This window comes from Dermacentor variabilis, chromosome 3 (genome assembly GCF_050947875.1).
Source record: "Dermacentor variabilis isolate Ectoservices chromosome 3, ASM5094787v1, whole genome shotgun sequence".
In the NCBI taxonomy this organism is placed as follows: Eukaryota; Metazoa; Arthropoda; class Arachnida; order Ixodida; family Ixodidae; genus Dermacentor; species Dermacentor variabilis.
This window is the reverse complement of record NC_134570.1, coordinates 33,188-50,541: the sequence shown is the minus strand read 5'-3', so window position 1 is coordinate 50,541 and position 17,354 is coordinate 33,188. Positions and strand designations below refer to the sequence as shown.

Below are 17,354 nucleotides of genomic sequence, written 5' to 3'. Positions count from 1 at the left end.
CCAATGCGGCCCAAATACGAAAAGATACTTTGGAATTCCAGACGTCACACTGACGTACCGGCATCGGGGTTTTGGCACGAAATTCAAATACTGATACTTTGACCTTCATTTTTTTCATCTAACATTAAACTATTATGTTGAAATGACCGCCTGCAGAGTTCTCAAACAATGCTTTATTAGTCTAAACTGATTTATTGTTTTGCTTTAGTGTCCCTTTAAGTGGTATCGTATTTTGTCACAACTTGCAACAAATTGTTAAACAACCGACAGGCATTCGAGGCACTTCAGCGACTGTACTTAACCTTGTCTTCACCAGTTAAACCATTGGCGAATTTCTGTGTCGGTTTAGCCTGGCATCTCCGATCATTAATTGCATGGTGTACGTCTTTTTTTCTTTTCCTCTTTATTCGTGCAACAAAAATCGATGCAAGAAGGTTACTGTCAAAGACTTCTTGTGTACCAGGGACGAGAGTGTGTTATTCTATCTTGACTTCTGTTTCAGTGAATTTTGTGGCGATGGTGTTATTGACCTTTGGAGCAAGTTTAGAAACATATTGACACGTGAACTTGTTTATCTTTTACGGGTGAGCGCTCTTCACAGTCTAACAAATGTTTTCGCTCAGCACAGGACGTGCCTGCATGTATTGGAAGTTTCTGGAATGTTATCGATAGTTCTATCTGCTGTCTGGTTGTTGCCGAACCTTGTGTAATCTGATTGCATGTATGTGTGACGCCAATAGTGTGCAACTTTCTGGAAGACACGCGAGCACCAACAATTACTCTGGAATGTTCAATGGCTCATGTATATAAAGCTAGCACGCTTATCCGCAGATCAGATTTTGACGATCACCGACTGTGTTCGCCGCTACCGTTGTGCTTTAAATGTAGCCTGTTCTGCGGGCACAGGTTCGCCCAATAAAAGTTTCGTCATTCGCAGTATTGCTACTGTGTTCTTTGCCGTCACTACTACGTGACATCTGGTGGAGGTGGTTTGCGTTCATGTAGCGGACGCCCCCACAAAGGCGTGACCCAAGCCCGAACGTGCAAGACAACACCAGCATAGCCAAGAACCAGCAAGGTAGCCACAGGCTGCAAGGAGTGCCCCCAGAGCACGGACTTCTGCCTGAAACGACAAGGAAGATCGTCGCCAAGTCAACCCCAATGGCAGCCCCAGCATCCCCCATCATGCTGCAACAGCCCAGGGAGCCACCGACCTTCCGTGGATCATCGTGTGAAGACTCGGAAACCTGGCTGGAGACCTATGAACGAATCGCGACTTTCAACAACTGGGACTCCGATGAGAAACTGTGGCATGTATACTTCACCTTAGAAGACACCACCAAAATGTGGTTTTGAAACCGGGAGTCGACCCTGACAACATGTAACCTGTTCCGTAGTGGCTTCCTGCGGACATTTACGAGCATCATGTGCAAAGAAAGGGCCGAAGCTATGCTAGAAGCTTGAGTACACCTACCCAACGAGACCATAGTGATCTTCACCTAGGAGATGACGCGCCCGTTTCCACCACGCTGACCCGAATATGTCTGAGAAGAAAAATAGGTTCCTCATGCATGGGGTAAAGCAAGAGCTCTTCACCAGATTGATTCGGAACCCACCCAAGGCTCTTGCCGAATTTGTTTCCGAGGCCACAAGTATTGAGAAGAAGCTCGATATGTGGACAAGGCAATATAATCACCGACCGTTGACCGCAAACCATGCCAACGTTCAAGCACTTGGCCGCGACAACCTGCGGGAGACCATCAGAGTAGTCATTTGCGAGGAACTGCAGAAGCTCTTTCCATAGTCGCAGCATCAAGTGGCCTCAATTGCTGACATTGTTAAAGAAGAGGTTCTGCGATTGATGCTTCTGAATGGGTGTCCCCATTGTTGTTGTCAACAAGAAAGATGGTAGCATCAGGATATGCGTAGACCTTTGAGAGCCGAACAAAGCTATTGTTCCAGACAGTTTCCCATTGCCTCATACAGAGGAGCTACTTCGCGCTTTGGTAGGCCGCTACACACTTCTCCAAACTTGACTTGGCTTCCGCTTACCATCTGGTTCTCTTGCACCCTGACAGCAGGGATCTGACAGCTTTCATCACTCATGATGGCCTTTTCCGTTTTAACAGAGTTTGCTTTGGGTTGGTTTCTGCCCCAGCGGCATCTCAGAAGATGATGGAGACAATCCTTGACCGCTGCCCTGGCGTGTTGTTCTACATTGATGATGTCATCATTTCTGGCAAGACTGCAGAACAACACCTTTCAACTTGAAGACCATGCTGCAAAAGATCAAGAACGCAGGTCTGAAACTGAACTACAAATGCCTTTTCGACGTTCCAGAACTTGCCTTTCTAGGGCACAAGGTCACTGCACGTGGTATCTCGCCACTTCCAGAGAAAGTAGACTCCATAGTTAACACACCTGTGCCAACTGATGTGGCCACCCTTCGTTCATTCCTGTGCCTCGTAGAATACTACTCCAAGTTTGTTCCACACTTGGCACAAGTGGTTGAGCCTATGAGAGTCTTACTACGCAAAAATGAACCATTCATCTGGTCTGCCGAAGCAGACAGCAGTTTCCGGAAAATCAAGGAAATGCTTTCGTCGAGTACAGTCCTCCAGATGTTCGATCCGTCATTGCCAGTCATTGTGTCGACCGACGCGTCCGACTGTGGGCTGGGAGCAGTCCTGCAGCAACAGTGGCCACGAGCTCCGCACAGTCGCTTTCGCAACTCGTACACTGTCGCCTGCAGAGAGACAATATTCAGTCGGAGAACGAGAAGCTCTTGCGTGCATTTGGGCGTGTGAGCGATGGCACACGTACCTGTGGGGTCGCCATTTCACAATTCGAACAGACCACCAGGCACTGGTGTCCTTGCTGTCGTCACAAGGACATGGAAGACACCCACTCCGAATAGCATGCTGGAGTGCACGACTGCTTTGCTAGAATTTCACTGTTGAATACCGCAAGGGGTCCACAAACACTGTAGCAGATGCACTTTCTCAGCTACCAGCACCTACCTCGGAGGCAGAGATTGCTAAGGAGGAAGAAATTGTCTCGTTCATTGAGCCAGCCTGCGTGACTGTGGAGAAGTTCAGGCAGGCTGCCCTCGACAACAGTTGCCTGGAAACCATCAAGTCATTCGTGCTGAGTTCCTGGCCGCCAAAGAAGTCCATACCAGAAGAGGCGAAACCATTCTATGCCATTCGGGAGGAACTTTTTGTTGTCGATAACCTGCTACTGCGTGGAGAGTGCCTCGTTGTTCCGTCCTCCCTCACGGCTCAGATCATCGGCACCGCGCACAAGACACATCCGGGTATCACGCGCACGAAGGCGCGACTGCGTGAGCGGTTCTGGTGGCCACGAATGGATAAGCAAGTGGAAACGGCAGTAAAAACTGCCATATCTGCCTGGAGGCAGATAAGTCCGCCAAAACATCACCAGCACCGTTGCAACCTGTTGAATGGCCTGAGCGACCGTGGCATAAGCTTGGCCTAAACATTATTGGTCCTTTGGAGCATGCAGCTTGCAATAGCAGATTTGCTGGAACACTTGTTGACTACCATTCTAAATGGCCAGAGGTGTATTTTTGCAGCGAAGTGTCCACGAGCACCGTGAAAGACTTTTTAACAAGTGTTTTTGCCCATGAAGGCTACCCGGAAGAGATTGTTTGTGACAATGGACCTCAGTTCACTTCGCGTGAGTTCATAACTTTCCTGCAACACAGAGGCATCAGTCTTTCACATTCTTCAGTATACTACCCCCAAGCCAATGGGCAAATAGAACGTTTCAATCGCACATTGAAAAACTTCATTCAAGCCAATGGGCAAATATTACATTTCAATCGCACATTGAAAAACTTCATTCAAGGCTCAGCAACCTCTGAAGCTCATTTGATACTGGTGACCGGAGATAATACGGCAGACGGCGAAGCTTCGAAGTTACAGGCTGCACGCCTTGTCGTGTCTTGATGCAATGCGTGAACCTCTTAGCAAGACCCAACTCGGGACTGAAAAATCAACTGAACTCATGTGCTAAGGCTGGCGGAAGAGCTTCGTTACGGGGCTGCGTGCTTGACTGTGTGGAAATAGAACAGGATAGCGGGTCAACAACAGTTGACTGCGGAGCAATGGACGTGTATAAGCACTTGAGAGCAGAACCCTCAATGCGAAGATCCAAGGTTTTAATGCCGTCAAGATCGATCAGACAAGTTACTCGGTGAACAACATAAAAGCGTAGCGATGCTGTGTGGCCTTTAAACCGAACATCTGCCTGGAAACAACCTAGCACTGGAATCGGCCGTTGAGAGTAGTCAAACAGACTAACATGCGGAGCAGGCAGGAGCGGAACGCTCTGAAAATATCGACTGAATTCTTGCTCCGACAGGATTGAAACAGACGACCCTGAATCAACAAGGAATGTCAAAGTGATATTCGCGACTTGCACTTGAATATGAATTCCGCTACGCACGGAACATTGCACAGTCAAAACTTCCTCAGCACTGCTGGATGACGAAACATCTTCATGAAATTCAACTTCACGGACTCGGCCTTGCATTTGGGTTAGCTTGCGGTTGCATACCCTTTGAAAGTGGCCCTTGCGATCGCAAAACGAACAAGTCTTGCCATGCGCTGGGCACTGCGGCGCTGACGCGATGTGGTCCCGCGAGCCGCATCGGAAACAATGTGGCGAGCCGGAGCGGCTACTGTTCTCGGTTCTGCTGAGGGGGCCGGTTCCGCTGCGGCGCAAGTGAGCCGCCCGCGCCCCTCGTTAAATTCTGCTCTAAGGTGGCTGCCGGTTGTAAATTCCTTTTTTTTGAAGAATGCGACGATGGTTTTCAATGCTGCCGCAATGAAATTGCTTCGAGCGAAGCCGAAAGCTCCTTTAGCTCTTCAGCTGCCTGCTCAAACTGAAGTGCAATTCGAACAGAATTCTCGACTGAAAGCGTGGAACCCTCGAGCAGTAACTAATCACGTACGCGAGTGGAAGCTACGCCGGCAACGAATTGGTCCCGCAGAGCATCATCTTGCTAGGCAAACGAACAATGTGATGCTAGCTCCTGTAGAGCGGGAACAAAGTCATGAACGGACTTGCCTGTGTGTTGGCTGCGGTGGTGAAAGCGATGACGCTCGATGATAACGTTACGCGATGTCGAAAACTGGTGCCGTAATGCGGCGAGTGCAGAGTCGTATTCATCAGGAGGGGCCACGACAGACTTGTCATCGGCGAGTGCTGCGACACTTGGCGCGGCCAGTGCTGTGGCGCTGGTCCCTGCATGCAGCGTCTGATAAGTACACTGGCCCTCCACCCCCAAACAATGCAAAAGAATAGCCTTGCGTTGCTCCGGCTTGAATGCGGCGGCTCCGGATGCCAGCAAGTACACGTTGAACATCTGCTCCCACTGCTCCCATGGCAATGCGGGACGGCCGGGCGTCGGAAGGGAAAACGGTGGCGGAGCAAGCCCGGTGAAGCTCATGGTGGGCGGATACGGACGGCGCAGCGGGGCTGGGGGTACGTTCACGACATCTTCGTCGCCAATGTGGTATTGACTGAAGGTGGAAGTCAGACTCCAGCCGTCCCGAAGTAAAAAGCCGTTTATTTAACATATACAACCAATATATATAATGAAGAACAGAAGCGCCCCCTGGGGAATAAAGAACTGAAATGAATAACGAAACTGAATATAACAGCAACCACTATCAGTGCAGTCCCAGCCAGAAGCGATGACCTACGCCGCCATCGCCCGCCGTCAAGGTCCCCCTCCGCGACCGCGCCAAAGCCCTGTAATGCCGCGATTCCGTCGTTCACCGCCGCTGCTGCCAGCACGCCCACCCGTCGGCCAGCGCAGCTACGCGAGGAAAGCAGACATTTGGCACGCCCTCAACCACCGCCCACTCTGCTATCACTGGGGAGAAGCCGGCCACATCTACCGCCAAAGTCCTTACCACGCAATGGGACTGCAAGGGTTTGCCGTAAACGCACCATGCCTTCAGGAAGGTCAGCGCCCTCATGATATCGCTGACTACCTCGCTGCTACTCAGTGGAGCCTTCGACGACCATCCCGTTCGGCGTGACCAGCCCACTACCTGTTGCCGCAGCGCCATCCATACACTGACCCAGCCTGGGGCCAGTCCGTTAGCCCAGATCCGGAAAACTAAAAGCAGCAACCAATGGAGGTGCGGTTGCTGTTTGTCTAACTGAAGAAAATTTTCCGCCGCCACCCAATATGCAGAAGAGACTATCTCAACGAGATGACACGCCGCCATTCCGACAAAGCCTGGAAGCAAGGAACAGACCGACTAATGACCTGACAATGCGACATACCAGCCACACGTCAACACGACGCAGCCATGTCCGACACCAACACCTTACTGTAACACAAGACAAAGGACCACCGACCTCGATGTGCTTCTCACCGGCCATGCAGTCATCGCCTTAGTAGACACAGGAGCCGACTACTCCGTCATGAGTGGACCCACCGCGGCCTAGTTGAAGAAAGTTAAGACTGCATGGGAAGGCCTTAAAATTCGGACCGCTGGAGGACACCTCATTACGCTGACTGGAATTTTCACGTCAAGAATTACCCTTCATGATTGGACCTACCCTGCCACATTCATTATTCTCCAACAGTGTTCACGAGACGTCATTCTCGGCAGAGACTTCCTGTCCTTGAAGATCAAGGGAGCATCCCGCCTCGCTCCAGCATAGTTATTTCCGTCGGCACCGAAACACCCGCAGACGTAGAAGGCATAATCAAGGGCAACACGCGTCTACTGCTCAACCGTGAAATTTGTATCTCAAGAGCCAGTTCAAGCATATCAACAACGGCGCGACGATCGCGTATATTGAGGAAATTGTGGAAACTAGCAATGCATTTGTCCTCTTGGATACTGCCACATCTACCCTGGCAACCATAGTTCCTGAACCAGACTTCGACATAAATCCGTCTCCCTATGACTAAGCAGCAATAGCTCGGAAGTCTGCTCCGACGATAGAAAGACTGCTTTTCGACTCAAAGATTCGACCAACACCAGTCGCAAAGCATCGCACAATAACCGAAGAGTGCACTCAACCACTCCGCCAGAGCCCTTACCAAGTTTCGATGCGAGAATGTGAACCTATAAGACAACAAGTTGACGAAATGCATTATACTAATCCACAAAAAGTGCGATGTTACAGAACTGAAAAATTATAGGCCCATTAGCTTACTCCCAGTATTATATAAAATATTTACCAAAATAATCTCCAATAGAATAAGGGCAACACTGGACTTTAGTCAACCAAGGGAACAGGCTGACTTCAGGAAGGGATACTCTACAATGGATCACATCCATATCATTAATCAGGTTATCGAGAAATCCACAGAGTACAGTAAGCCTTTCTATATGGCTTTCATAGATTATGAAAAAGCACTTGATTCAGTAGAGGTACCAGCAGTCATAGAGGCATTGCGGTATCAAGGAGTACAGACCGCTTACGTAAATACCTTGGAAAATATCTAGAAAATATCTACAGAGATTCCACAGCCACCTTGATTCTACACAAGAAAAGTAGGAAGATGCCTATAAAGAAAAGGGTCAGACAAGGAGACACAATCTCTGCAATGCTATTCACTGCATACTTGGAAGAAGTATTTAAGCTATTAAACTGGGAAGGTTTAGGAGTAAGGATCGACGGTGAATACTTCAGCAACCTTCGGTTTGCCGATGACATTGTTCTGTTCAGCAACACTGCAGATGAGTTACAACAAATGATTGAGGACCTTAACAGGGAGTGTAAGAGTGGGGTTTTAGATTAATATGCAGAAGAGAAAGATGATGAATAACCGGCCAAGGGAACAAGTGTTCGGGATTGCAAGTCAGCCTGTAGAGTTTGTGAAGGAGTATGTTTACCTAGGTCAACTAATCACAGGGAACCCTGACCATGAGAAGGAAATTCACAGAAGAATAAAAATAGGTTGTATTGCATACGGCAGACATCGTGAGCTCCTGACTGGCAGCTTACTGTTATCATTGAAAAGGAAGCTATATAATCAGTGCATTTTACCAGTGCTGACATATGTGGCAGAGACTTTGAGACTGACAAAGGAGCTTGAGAACAAGTTAAGGACCGCACAAAGAGCGATGAAACGAAGAACGCCAGGCATAACTTCAGGAAACAGAGAGCAGTTTGGAGAATATGGACAATATTCTAAATGACATTGAGAAAAAAAAAAATGGCGCTGGGCAGGTCATGTAATGCGCAGATTAGATAACCGTTGGACCATTAGGGTGACAGAATGGGTACCAAGGGAAGGGAAGCACAGTAGAGGACAGCAGAAGACTAGGTGGTGCGACGAAATTGGGAAATTTGCGGATGCTAGTTGGAATCGGTTGGTGCAGGACAGGGGTAATTGGAGATCGCAGAGACATAAAAAAAAGCCTGATGATGATGATCATCATCATACTTTCACAATGCATTTTAATGCTCATATTACAGGTCATTAGTCATTGCCATAATCTTGTTACACATAGATTTTACACAATTAACAGCAACTATTTTAGGCCCCTTTACAACCACGTCACATTAACTTCACAGTACTCATCAGGCCACCACTGCGAACTCATTAAGAGGAAGCTTTAGCTCGGGTGCTCCTATCTAAATACATGTAAAAGGAGAATTCTTTTTCCTCGGTCACCACAGCACCAAATTTGACGAGGTAAAGCTTAAAATCTAGTGACTGATGGTTTCCAATTTTTTATTTAGATCGGCAATTTTTATTACGAATTTTCAAAAATCGGAAATTATCAGAAAATGAAACTATCAAGTTTACAACTTTCTAACTTGGCAAAAAAAAACCGTAACACAATTCTGTGAATTGCATCAGATAGTACATCTAAGGCGGACAAAATTGATATGTTACACATGAATGTAAAAAAAAAAAATCAGTAATATGGACAAAACGTAACAAATTCACGTAAGATATGAATTCACATATCGAATTTGTCTGCTTTGAATTATCTAATGGATGCCATTTAAAGAACTGCGATATCTGTTTTTACTGCAGAGCTATTGATTTACAAACTTCGTGCATCTATTTCTTTAGAACTTCCGAATTTTTCAAAAATTTTTTCACAATATCCAGGCCTTAACTTGCAATTCCCCTTCCAAGAATCACTAGAATTTAGCTTTCTCTCTAAAATGCAACAATTCGTTAAGACAGTCCAGGGGGTTTCTCAGAAAAGCGTTTTTGAATTTTACATGTATTTGAATAGGCCTCGTCGGAGTTTGGCCCGAGCTAAAGCTTCCTCTTAAGACTGGCATGGCGCTCTTTGGCCATACCTGGCCTTTGCGTCACTAAACATCACACATTCATTCAACCTGTTCGCGGCACACGGGAAACGCTCAGGCCGGTCGTCAGTAACAGCGACAGGCGATGATGGCCTTTACATCAAGCCGCCTTTTTCATATAAACGACTGCACCGCAGGACTGCATTTGTTGGTAGACACTGGTGCAGAGGTCAGCATAATTCCTGCATCCAAAGCTGACCGGTGTCTCCGCGCAAAGTCAACACCCCCTGCAAGCTATGAACTCTTCTGTTGTCACAATTTACGGACAGAAGTCTCTTAGCCTCAATCTCGGTCTTAAGAGAAGGTTGCCATGGCTATTTTGGATAGATGTCCGCTGTGCTATCTTAGGGTCTGATTTCCTGAGCCATTTTCATCTGCTTGTGGAAATGAGCCACTGTCGCCTAGTGGATAACATTACAATGCTGTCAGTCAACTGTTTTCTGTCGTACGCTGCTGCTCTCAACCCTATTTCTATCAGATTGCCTGCCTTACCATATGCAGCTCTACTCAACGAGTTTCCGGAGATCACTACACAGTCTCCGTTAGATAAAACCCCTAAACACACTGTAACCCATTGTATTGCTACCACAGACCCCCTGTTCACTGCCGCCCCTCCTGACTCGGTCCTGATAAACTTCGAGTTGCCCGCAATAAATTCAAGCATATGTTGCAACTAAAAATTGTTCGTCCATCGGTAATCAGCACTACATATGGTTCCTAAGAAGAAGAATGACTGGCGCCCCTGTGGTGACTATCGCACACTGAATGCAGTCGCTGTTCCCTACTAACACCCGCTACCCAATATTCAGGATTGCACTGCCTTTTTAACCAGCACAACAATATATTTGAAAATCAATCTTGTGAAAGCGCATCACCAGATCGACGTTGAGCCAGCCGACATTCCAAAGATGGCTATAACTACCCCATGTGGCCTTTTTGAGTATTTACGCATGCCTTTCAATTTGCGCAATGCAGCTCGAACCTTTCACCATTTTAGAGACGAAGTCACCAGAGGCTTACCGTTTTTTTTTGCCTACGTAGATGAACTTCTCGTCGCCAGCAGCGATGCTGAAACTCGCAAAGCACATCTACATCAACTTTTCACTCTACTTCGTGATTACGATCTCATCAAAAGTTGACAAATGTCAGTTTGGAGTTCGGGAGATGGATTTTCTCAGACATCACATCACCAATCATGGCATCACTCCACTGCCTGACAAGGTTCAGGCCATCATCGACTATCCGCCACCAAAGTCCACATGTAGCTTGCGACATTTTCTCGGACTCATAAAATTTTATTGCCGTTTCATCCCTGCATGCTCCAAGTTGGTGCAGCCTCTTGAAGCACTTCTTTCTATTTCAAAAGCTGAGTCTTCCTTGGGACGGGGTTGTTGATCAGGCTTTCACTGTCGTTAAGACCGCACTTGCACAAGCCGCCCTCCTGCATCACGCTTCAGACCGCTTCCACTAGCCTTATGGTGAACATTTCTTCGGAAGCTGCGGGAGCAGCTCTTCAGTGGATTAATGCTGCATGGGCCCCCATCTGCTTCTTTTCCCGCAAGTTACGCGACACTGAATGCCGGTACAGTACTTTCAGATGGGAGCTCCTCGCAGCCTACCTTGCAGTGAATCATTTAAGGTACTTTCTGGAAAGGCGACAATTTATAATTCTTACTGGCCACAAATCACTTGTTACGGCTTTATGTTCCCACAGTGCCACCCATACTCCTAGAGAGCTTCAGAATCTTGCTTTTATAGACCCTTTTCATGCTTACAAACATAGTTCCCAGAAGACTTCCAGTTCAACACTCCGGGAAACGTAAGTTATAATAGCCTAAAAAGTTATAGGACCTTACATCTGGCACCAGTTTTGTTGCAGAGTAGGAGTGTTTGACAAGTGAATTGCAGCAGTGTTCAATGCAACAAAAAATGCGTATACATGAGCTCGACATATGGCGCACATTTTTTATATCTGAAAACATCAACAATACGTGCCTACATTATACTATGCGACAAAATTCTTTTTTTTTATTGGCTAACCGGACTTTGAAAATGGCTGACCATAAGTTCTGTGGGGTCATGAACGCACTGATGCCACGCCACGGATGAAAAAGGTCTATTGCTGAATTCACAAAAGACATACGCTACGTCAAAGGCAGCCTTAACAGGGCAGCGGACACTGTCATATTACCATCAACACCACGAGAAGTTCTGTCCACCTTTCCTTGTCTTCACTCACGGCAGCTCAAACATCCAACGATGAACTTCCACGACTCCGATCTTCTACATCCCTCCGCTTGGAGCAAGTACACTTCCCCGACCATGACGTCACATTCTGGTGCGGTGTTTCACCGAACTGTACCCGCATTTTATGTTCCTGCTCTTCTTCGTCGTGCTATGTTTGATACACTGCACTCAATCTGCCTTCCAGGCGTACGTGCCATGCAACACCGTATCACCGAAGGTTATGTTTGGCCGTGCATACAAACTGATATATCTGCGATTTGGTCCGGACTTGTACACCATGTCAACATATCAAGGTGCAATGACACACCAAGCTTCCATTGGGCAAATTCCCTCTTCCCTATGCACATTTCGACACCATTCATCTGGACATTGTTGGCCCTTTGCCATCATGCCGTTGTTATACGTTTTTTCTTACGTGTATTTATAGGTACACCAAGAATCTCGAAAACAAGTTAAGGACCACGTGAAGAGTGATGGAACAAAGAATGTTAGGCATAATGTTGAGACAGGAAGAGAGCGGTGTGAATTAAAGAGCAAACAGGGATAGCCAATATTCTAATTGACATTAAGAGAAAGGAATGGAGCTGGGCAGGTGATGTATGCATACATTGGATAACTGGTGGACCATTAGGGTTACAGAATGGGTGCCAAGAGAAGGGAAGCGCAGCCGAGGACGCCAGAAGACTAGGTGGGGTGATGGAATTAAGAAATTCGCAGGCGCTAGCTTGAATCAGTTGGCTCAGAACAGGGGTAACTGGAGATCGCAGTGAGAGTCCTTCGTCCTGCAGTGGACATAAAATAGGCTGCTGCTGCTGATGCTGATGATGATGATTGGTAGGTACACACGGTGGCCGGAAGCAGCTTCAACGCCTGGCATTACGATGGAGACAGTTGCTCGTACCTTTCTGTCTACCTGCGCTGTTTTGGTGTGCCATGAACATTCACCATGATAGGGGCAGAGAGTTTTAATCAGCACTTTTCACGTCTGTAACATCCCTTCTGGGTTGTGCATGCGTTCACACAACTGCTTACCATCCTGCATCCAACGGCATTGTCGAGAGGCTACATCGACACTGTCCTGTGGAAAACAATACATAGGGCAAGCTGGAAGCTGCTTTAATGATTGAACAAGAGAGCACGCATATCACTTTTAGGGACCCCTGGCAGCAATCTAGCCTTGCACTGCAAACGTTGCGAAGAACAAGAAGGAAAAAGATAGCCAAGTATGCATGTGCAACACCAAATTTCATGATGTGCAAAGTCCTGAAAAGGAACGATGATAGGCTAACACGGGAGATTCTTGAGGCATTTCAGATAAGTCAAACAGGAATGCAATGTGTAAAGCACACCGTCAGAGGCCTTGACAAGAAGTCACCTTTTTGAGAGAAGCCTCAGGTAGATAAGAGATGAGAGGCGGTGACGGAATAAAAAGCGCAGGAATTCTAATAAAGAAATTAGCTGAAAGGGCAGTTGCGTCCACGTCTATTCGTTCTTTCTGTGTCCGTGTTCCTTAAGTTCTGCTGCTACAATCCCCGAATGTAGCATAATGTTGATAGTGCTATTAATATTTTATGTGCTTCTGTGTGTAACTAATTGGAGGTAATGCTGTTAGATTGTGGCCACTTTTGTTCTGGTGAGGGAAAACTTCAGCAGGCAACAGCAGCTTTGTCCCGAAAGTGAGCCATTCACAACAGAACATGAAATGAGTCTTTGCTTACATTACTGTTCGGCTTGCTTCATCTAATATTACAAATGCTGACAATATGAAGTTTTCAAGACTTTTCTGTGCAGCCAAGGACATTTTTATGCACTTGCATAGTCTAAATGATTGTCAAGTGGCTCGTGGCAATGAGGTGACCCTTTTTCGAGCTCTATGTAGCACAACTGGTAGCTGTGTTAGGTGGTTTAGGCCCCTTTAAGATTTAGGTCTTCCTATAGAACTCTAGCACAAAGTGGCATGCTGCGAAAGATGCAGCTGACCTACAAGTGGTTCTAGCCTCAGCATGCAGGCATTTTGGGAGGTGGGACTGACCATGGGTCCCATGCCATGCAGCACACTGGTGGTGGCCGGGAGTCTGGCAGTGATTCATGGAAACAGTACATGCGTCGCTCCACCTGCACCATCAACTACAGCAAGGAGCTGCCCCTGGCACAGGGCATCACGTTCCAGTGAGGCAAGGGGGATGAGACTGCATCTACATTCCATGGGAATTTTCAGAGCACTTCTATTATCACGGGAACACTGCCTTTTCAGTAATTCCCTTTTAAGATATGCATATTTTTGTATGTTCAATGCCATTTTTGCCATGACTGTTGCCTGCTACAGCTGTCTTGTCATAAAAGCCTTGATATCTACTCAAGATTGTTGCTCATATTCCACGGGCCAATAAACTTTGCATTACAGGTGAAACATTGTGCATTGCTTCCACAGTGCATTCTATATTGTTCTAGTGCTTCACTCTTAGTGCATTAATGCTCTTTGTGCCATACGTTGCTGTTGTGCTGTTTTGGTTGCATTTGTGATAACTCTTCAGTGCACACAACAAAAGTATGGATTTCTTTGTGTCTAATATTCGAAGGTATAACGTGAGAAAGACTGAAGAAGCTGTAGAGTATGGACGCAGCCTGAAATCAGTGAGAAAGATGCTTGGCATAGGACAACCCAAGATGTATGCACTGAAAGATAAGCAGGATAATATTGTTGCGGTGAAGGAAAAGGTGACATGAACTATCGGAACTCGAGGATGGCAGAAGACTAGGTGGAGCAATGAAATTAGGAAATTCGCAGGCGTTAGTTGGAATTGGTTGGCACAGGACAGGGGTAATTGGAGATCGCAGGGAGTGGCCTTCGTCCTGCGGTGGATATAAAACAGCCTGATAATGATGATTATAAAAGTATTACAAGCATGTTCTTGATAAGGCATTCCCGAAAAGTCAAATTAGAGAGCTGAGAAGCACTTTATAACATGGTAGAAAAAAGTCGCATTATCTGCTTAGGCCGTTTTGATCAAGGAGAGCATTACATCGCCTAGCTCCTCAGGCAGCCTGTAAGATTTCCAGAAGCAGCATGTGTACTTCAGTACGTTATGCAAGGAGCATGTATACACTGCATACTTTCTTTCCTGAGTAATCTCTCCACTGGCATCCTGTTTCTGTGTTGTCCAGTTTCACAGCAGTTCTTTGAATACAGATCCTGCTTGGAAGGCTTCAAAGGCTATGCGTTTTGACATTAGTGCTCTGGTGTGTGCATGTTAGTAAATGGTTAATTTACTGCTTAGATGGTGTATGGAAAATTGAGCTGCCTAACTTCGGCCAAGTCGTAAAATAAATTGGGGTGCGTGTATACCAAACAGTAACATCAAAAGCCGAATATTGTGTTGAATATAAAAGAATTCAACATTAATTTTAATGCCTACAAATTTCGTGCACGAAAGCCAGGTGCTACGTACGCTCAAGAGGCTTACTCTCGTGGCATAATGAGAATATTGCTAGCTGGTGACAATTTTTGTACATGGGTGCCTTTCTTCAGCATTCTTCCCTCTGAAAGCTGAAGAAATAGGGAGGGTATGTTCTGAATACCAGTGAGGGTTTTGGTTTTATAGTGTGCCATGGCAATCTTCTTTTGCTTAAGAAGTTTTGCTTTCCACTTCTCTGCAAAACCGTTCTCCCATCTTGATGGCAGGTGAGTGTCATCAAGATGGGAGAACGGAAGAGGAAGATGGAATAAACGCAGAGGATGAGTAATGTCTCCATTTCTGTCGTACTGAGTAATATGCACGATATAACAGTGAGTTTCATATATTATCATCCGCTGCGGGATGGAAAAGCGCAAACCGCGCATCACGTGACTGAGTGGTGGGAATGTTCGTCAATCGTACCAATCTGCGCCAACTGAAATTTGTTGCTTCATGGTACTCCAAAGATTTTTTTTTTAACTAGCCCAGCAGGGGTGCCTGCCTCGGCAGGCGCTTGGTGTGTTGCGATACCACGTACCCGAGCACACGAGGGTTGGACCCTCCCGCGTGTAGCTGTGCGCGGCTTAGCCGTGTCCGGGGAAAAGGGGACCCTGGGGGTTGAGCCGATGCCGGGTGTTCGGACCGTTCAGGCCCCCTGGCGAAGGCAACACACCTCTTTGACCTCTGCTTCACGTAGACGGCACCCCCGGACTGAGCTAAAGCCCCTCCATCCACGCGCCACCGCCGCTTTCTTAAGTAGCGACAACCTTTGTTGTGCGCCGCCTTTTCCTCTCACACTAAATTCGGTTCCGACATTTCCGGTTTAAAAATTTCCGGTTCCGGCGTTTCCGTTTTCTGGAGTTGAGCTGCGGGAATTTCCGCTTTGACTGCTGTTAGACGATGGTGAGACGCCCGCGCGTGCTTAGCAGAGCTCTGGCAGTCGCCATAAGAATGCAAAGGGGACAAGCTGTTGTATTCTGCGGAAGTAGTAGTTCGCGGTCGCTGTTTTCCAAATGCACGAAAAACTGCAGTGGTCTCCAAGCGCCCAGGCACTACGTTCCACTGTACGTTGTCGCTCGTGGCACAACCCGTCGCAGGTTGACGCGAAGCAGCGAACACTAGCATATCGCTAGTTACAATAGGCGGTGGTTCTTGGATGGAATCGCATTCACAGGTTAAACCGTAGGTGGTGCAATTAAAGCTTCTCCATCGACGCGAAAGTAAACAACGCTAAAAAACATAGCGTCACTTCCACTCGGAACAGGAAGCTGCAGCTACGCAAGTTCCGCTTGGCGCCGAAAGCTAAGGGGGTGAGTGGGAGAGTAGCGTGAAGGAGGAGGGCAGGTTGGCGGTACTTAACCTGGTCGGGGCAAATGTCTATGGAGGGGCTTTAGACTGACCCACCTGGAGGAAATCGGTAGTTGCCTTTTCGTGTCTCTGCCTCCAGCCATCGTCTTTCTCTCACTTTCCATCTTTCCTGTCTTCTCCTGGCTTAATTCCTTTTCCAATTTTTCCAGGCAGCAAGGGCTGACCTTGTGTGAATAGCCACACTAGATTATTTCATATTTGGTTATTGTAATAATGTAAATCTGGCATTTGCAGGACCTGTTTTTACAGCCTCTGTAGCCCTTGTAGGGCTCCATGGTGGGTGACTGGCGTTGTTGCCGAAAACTACACATTCCTCTATGGCTAGTTCCTTCCCCGACTCCCTGATCACTCTCAGAAAAGATGATGGCCCACCGATGTAGTATTGCAGGCTTTTGGTCAGCAAAAAGAATCCCCCGTTTTCATGTCATTCATTCTGAAAAACCAGATAAACCAGTGCGAACAATTTCACCGTTCTTCGTTTCTAAGTGTCTCACCGAAGTTTTGGTACAGGCTATAAAGCATCCAGGATGGCAAGCAGTGATCTCCTCTTGGAGCACCGCAACCAGAAACAATATGAAAAGCTACCAAATGTAGTCACATTTGGGGACGCCCGAGTAATGGTAACCCCCACACCGAACTATGAATACCACCCGTGGCGTAGTCTCAGATGATGATGAAGAAGACGACGGTGCGAGCGGTCGCATGTTGCCTCGGCTCCTGCATTTTTTTTTCTTTTTGTGCCTACCCAATCGCTTCAAGAGCCTGATTTCCTGCCTGGACCTATGTGAGTTATCGGCACTTCTTGACAGTTCTTTTAGCAACTCCGACGTCCCTTACGCGAACCGCAGCCCTTTTTAGGGCTCTCGGCTGACCGTCTCGCTGCTGGACCTAGCTCCGCCTAGCATGGGCGCAGGAACGGAGCGCGATGGCGCGCGCACCTGGCGCGAGATCCAC

The 17,354-nt window shown here is 47.3% G+C and overlaps 1 protein-coding gene and 1 pseudogene across 3 annotated transcripts in view; one reads left to right on the top strand and one right to left on the bottom strand.

The window, feature by feature from the left end:
- Positions 1–13,987, top strand: part of Aldh7A1 (aldehyde dehydrogenase 7 family member A1) — a 79,140-nt gene extending 65,153 nt beyond the window's left edge. For 2 of the 3 annotated variants that reach the window (XM_075684032.1, XM_075684033.1), the window contains exon 8: positions 13,631–13,987. In XM_075684032.1, coding sequence (XP_075540147.1) covers positions 13,631–13,750 — 120 coding nt within the window. In that variant the 3' untranslated portion in view covers positions 13,751–13,987. Of the gene's footprint in view, positions 1–502; positions 585–13,630 lie in introns of all 3 variants that reach the window. The other variant, XR_012826552.1, reaches the window with a different exon arrangement.
- On the bottom strand, positions 4,703–5,683 carry LOC142575070 (uncharacterized; annotated as a pseudogene).
- Positions 13,988–17,354: the final 3,367 nt, after the last annotated feature.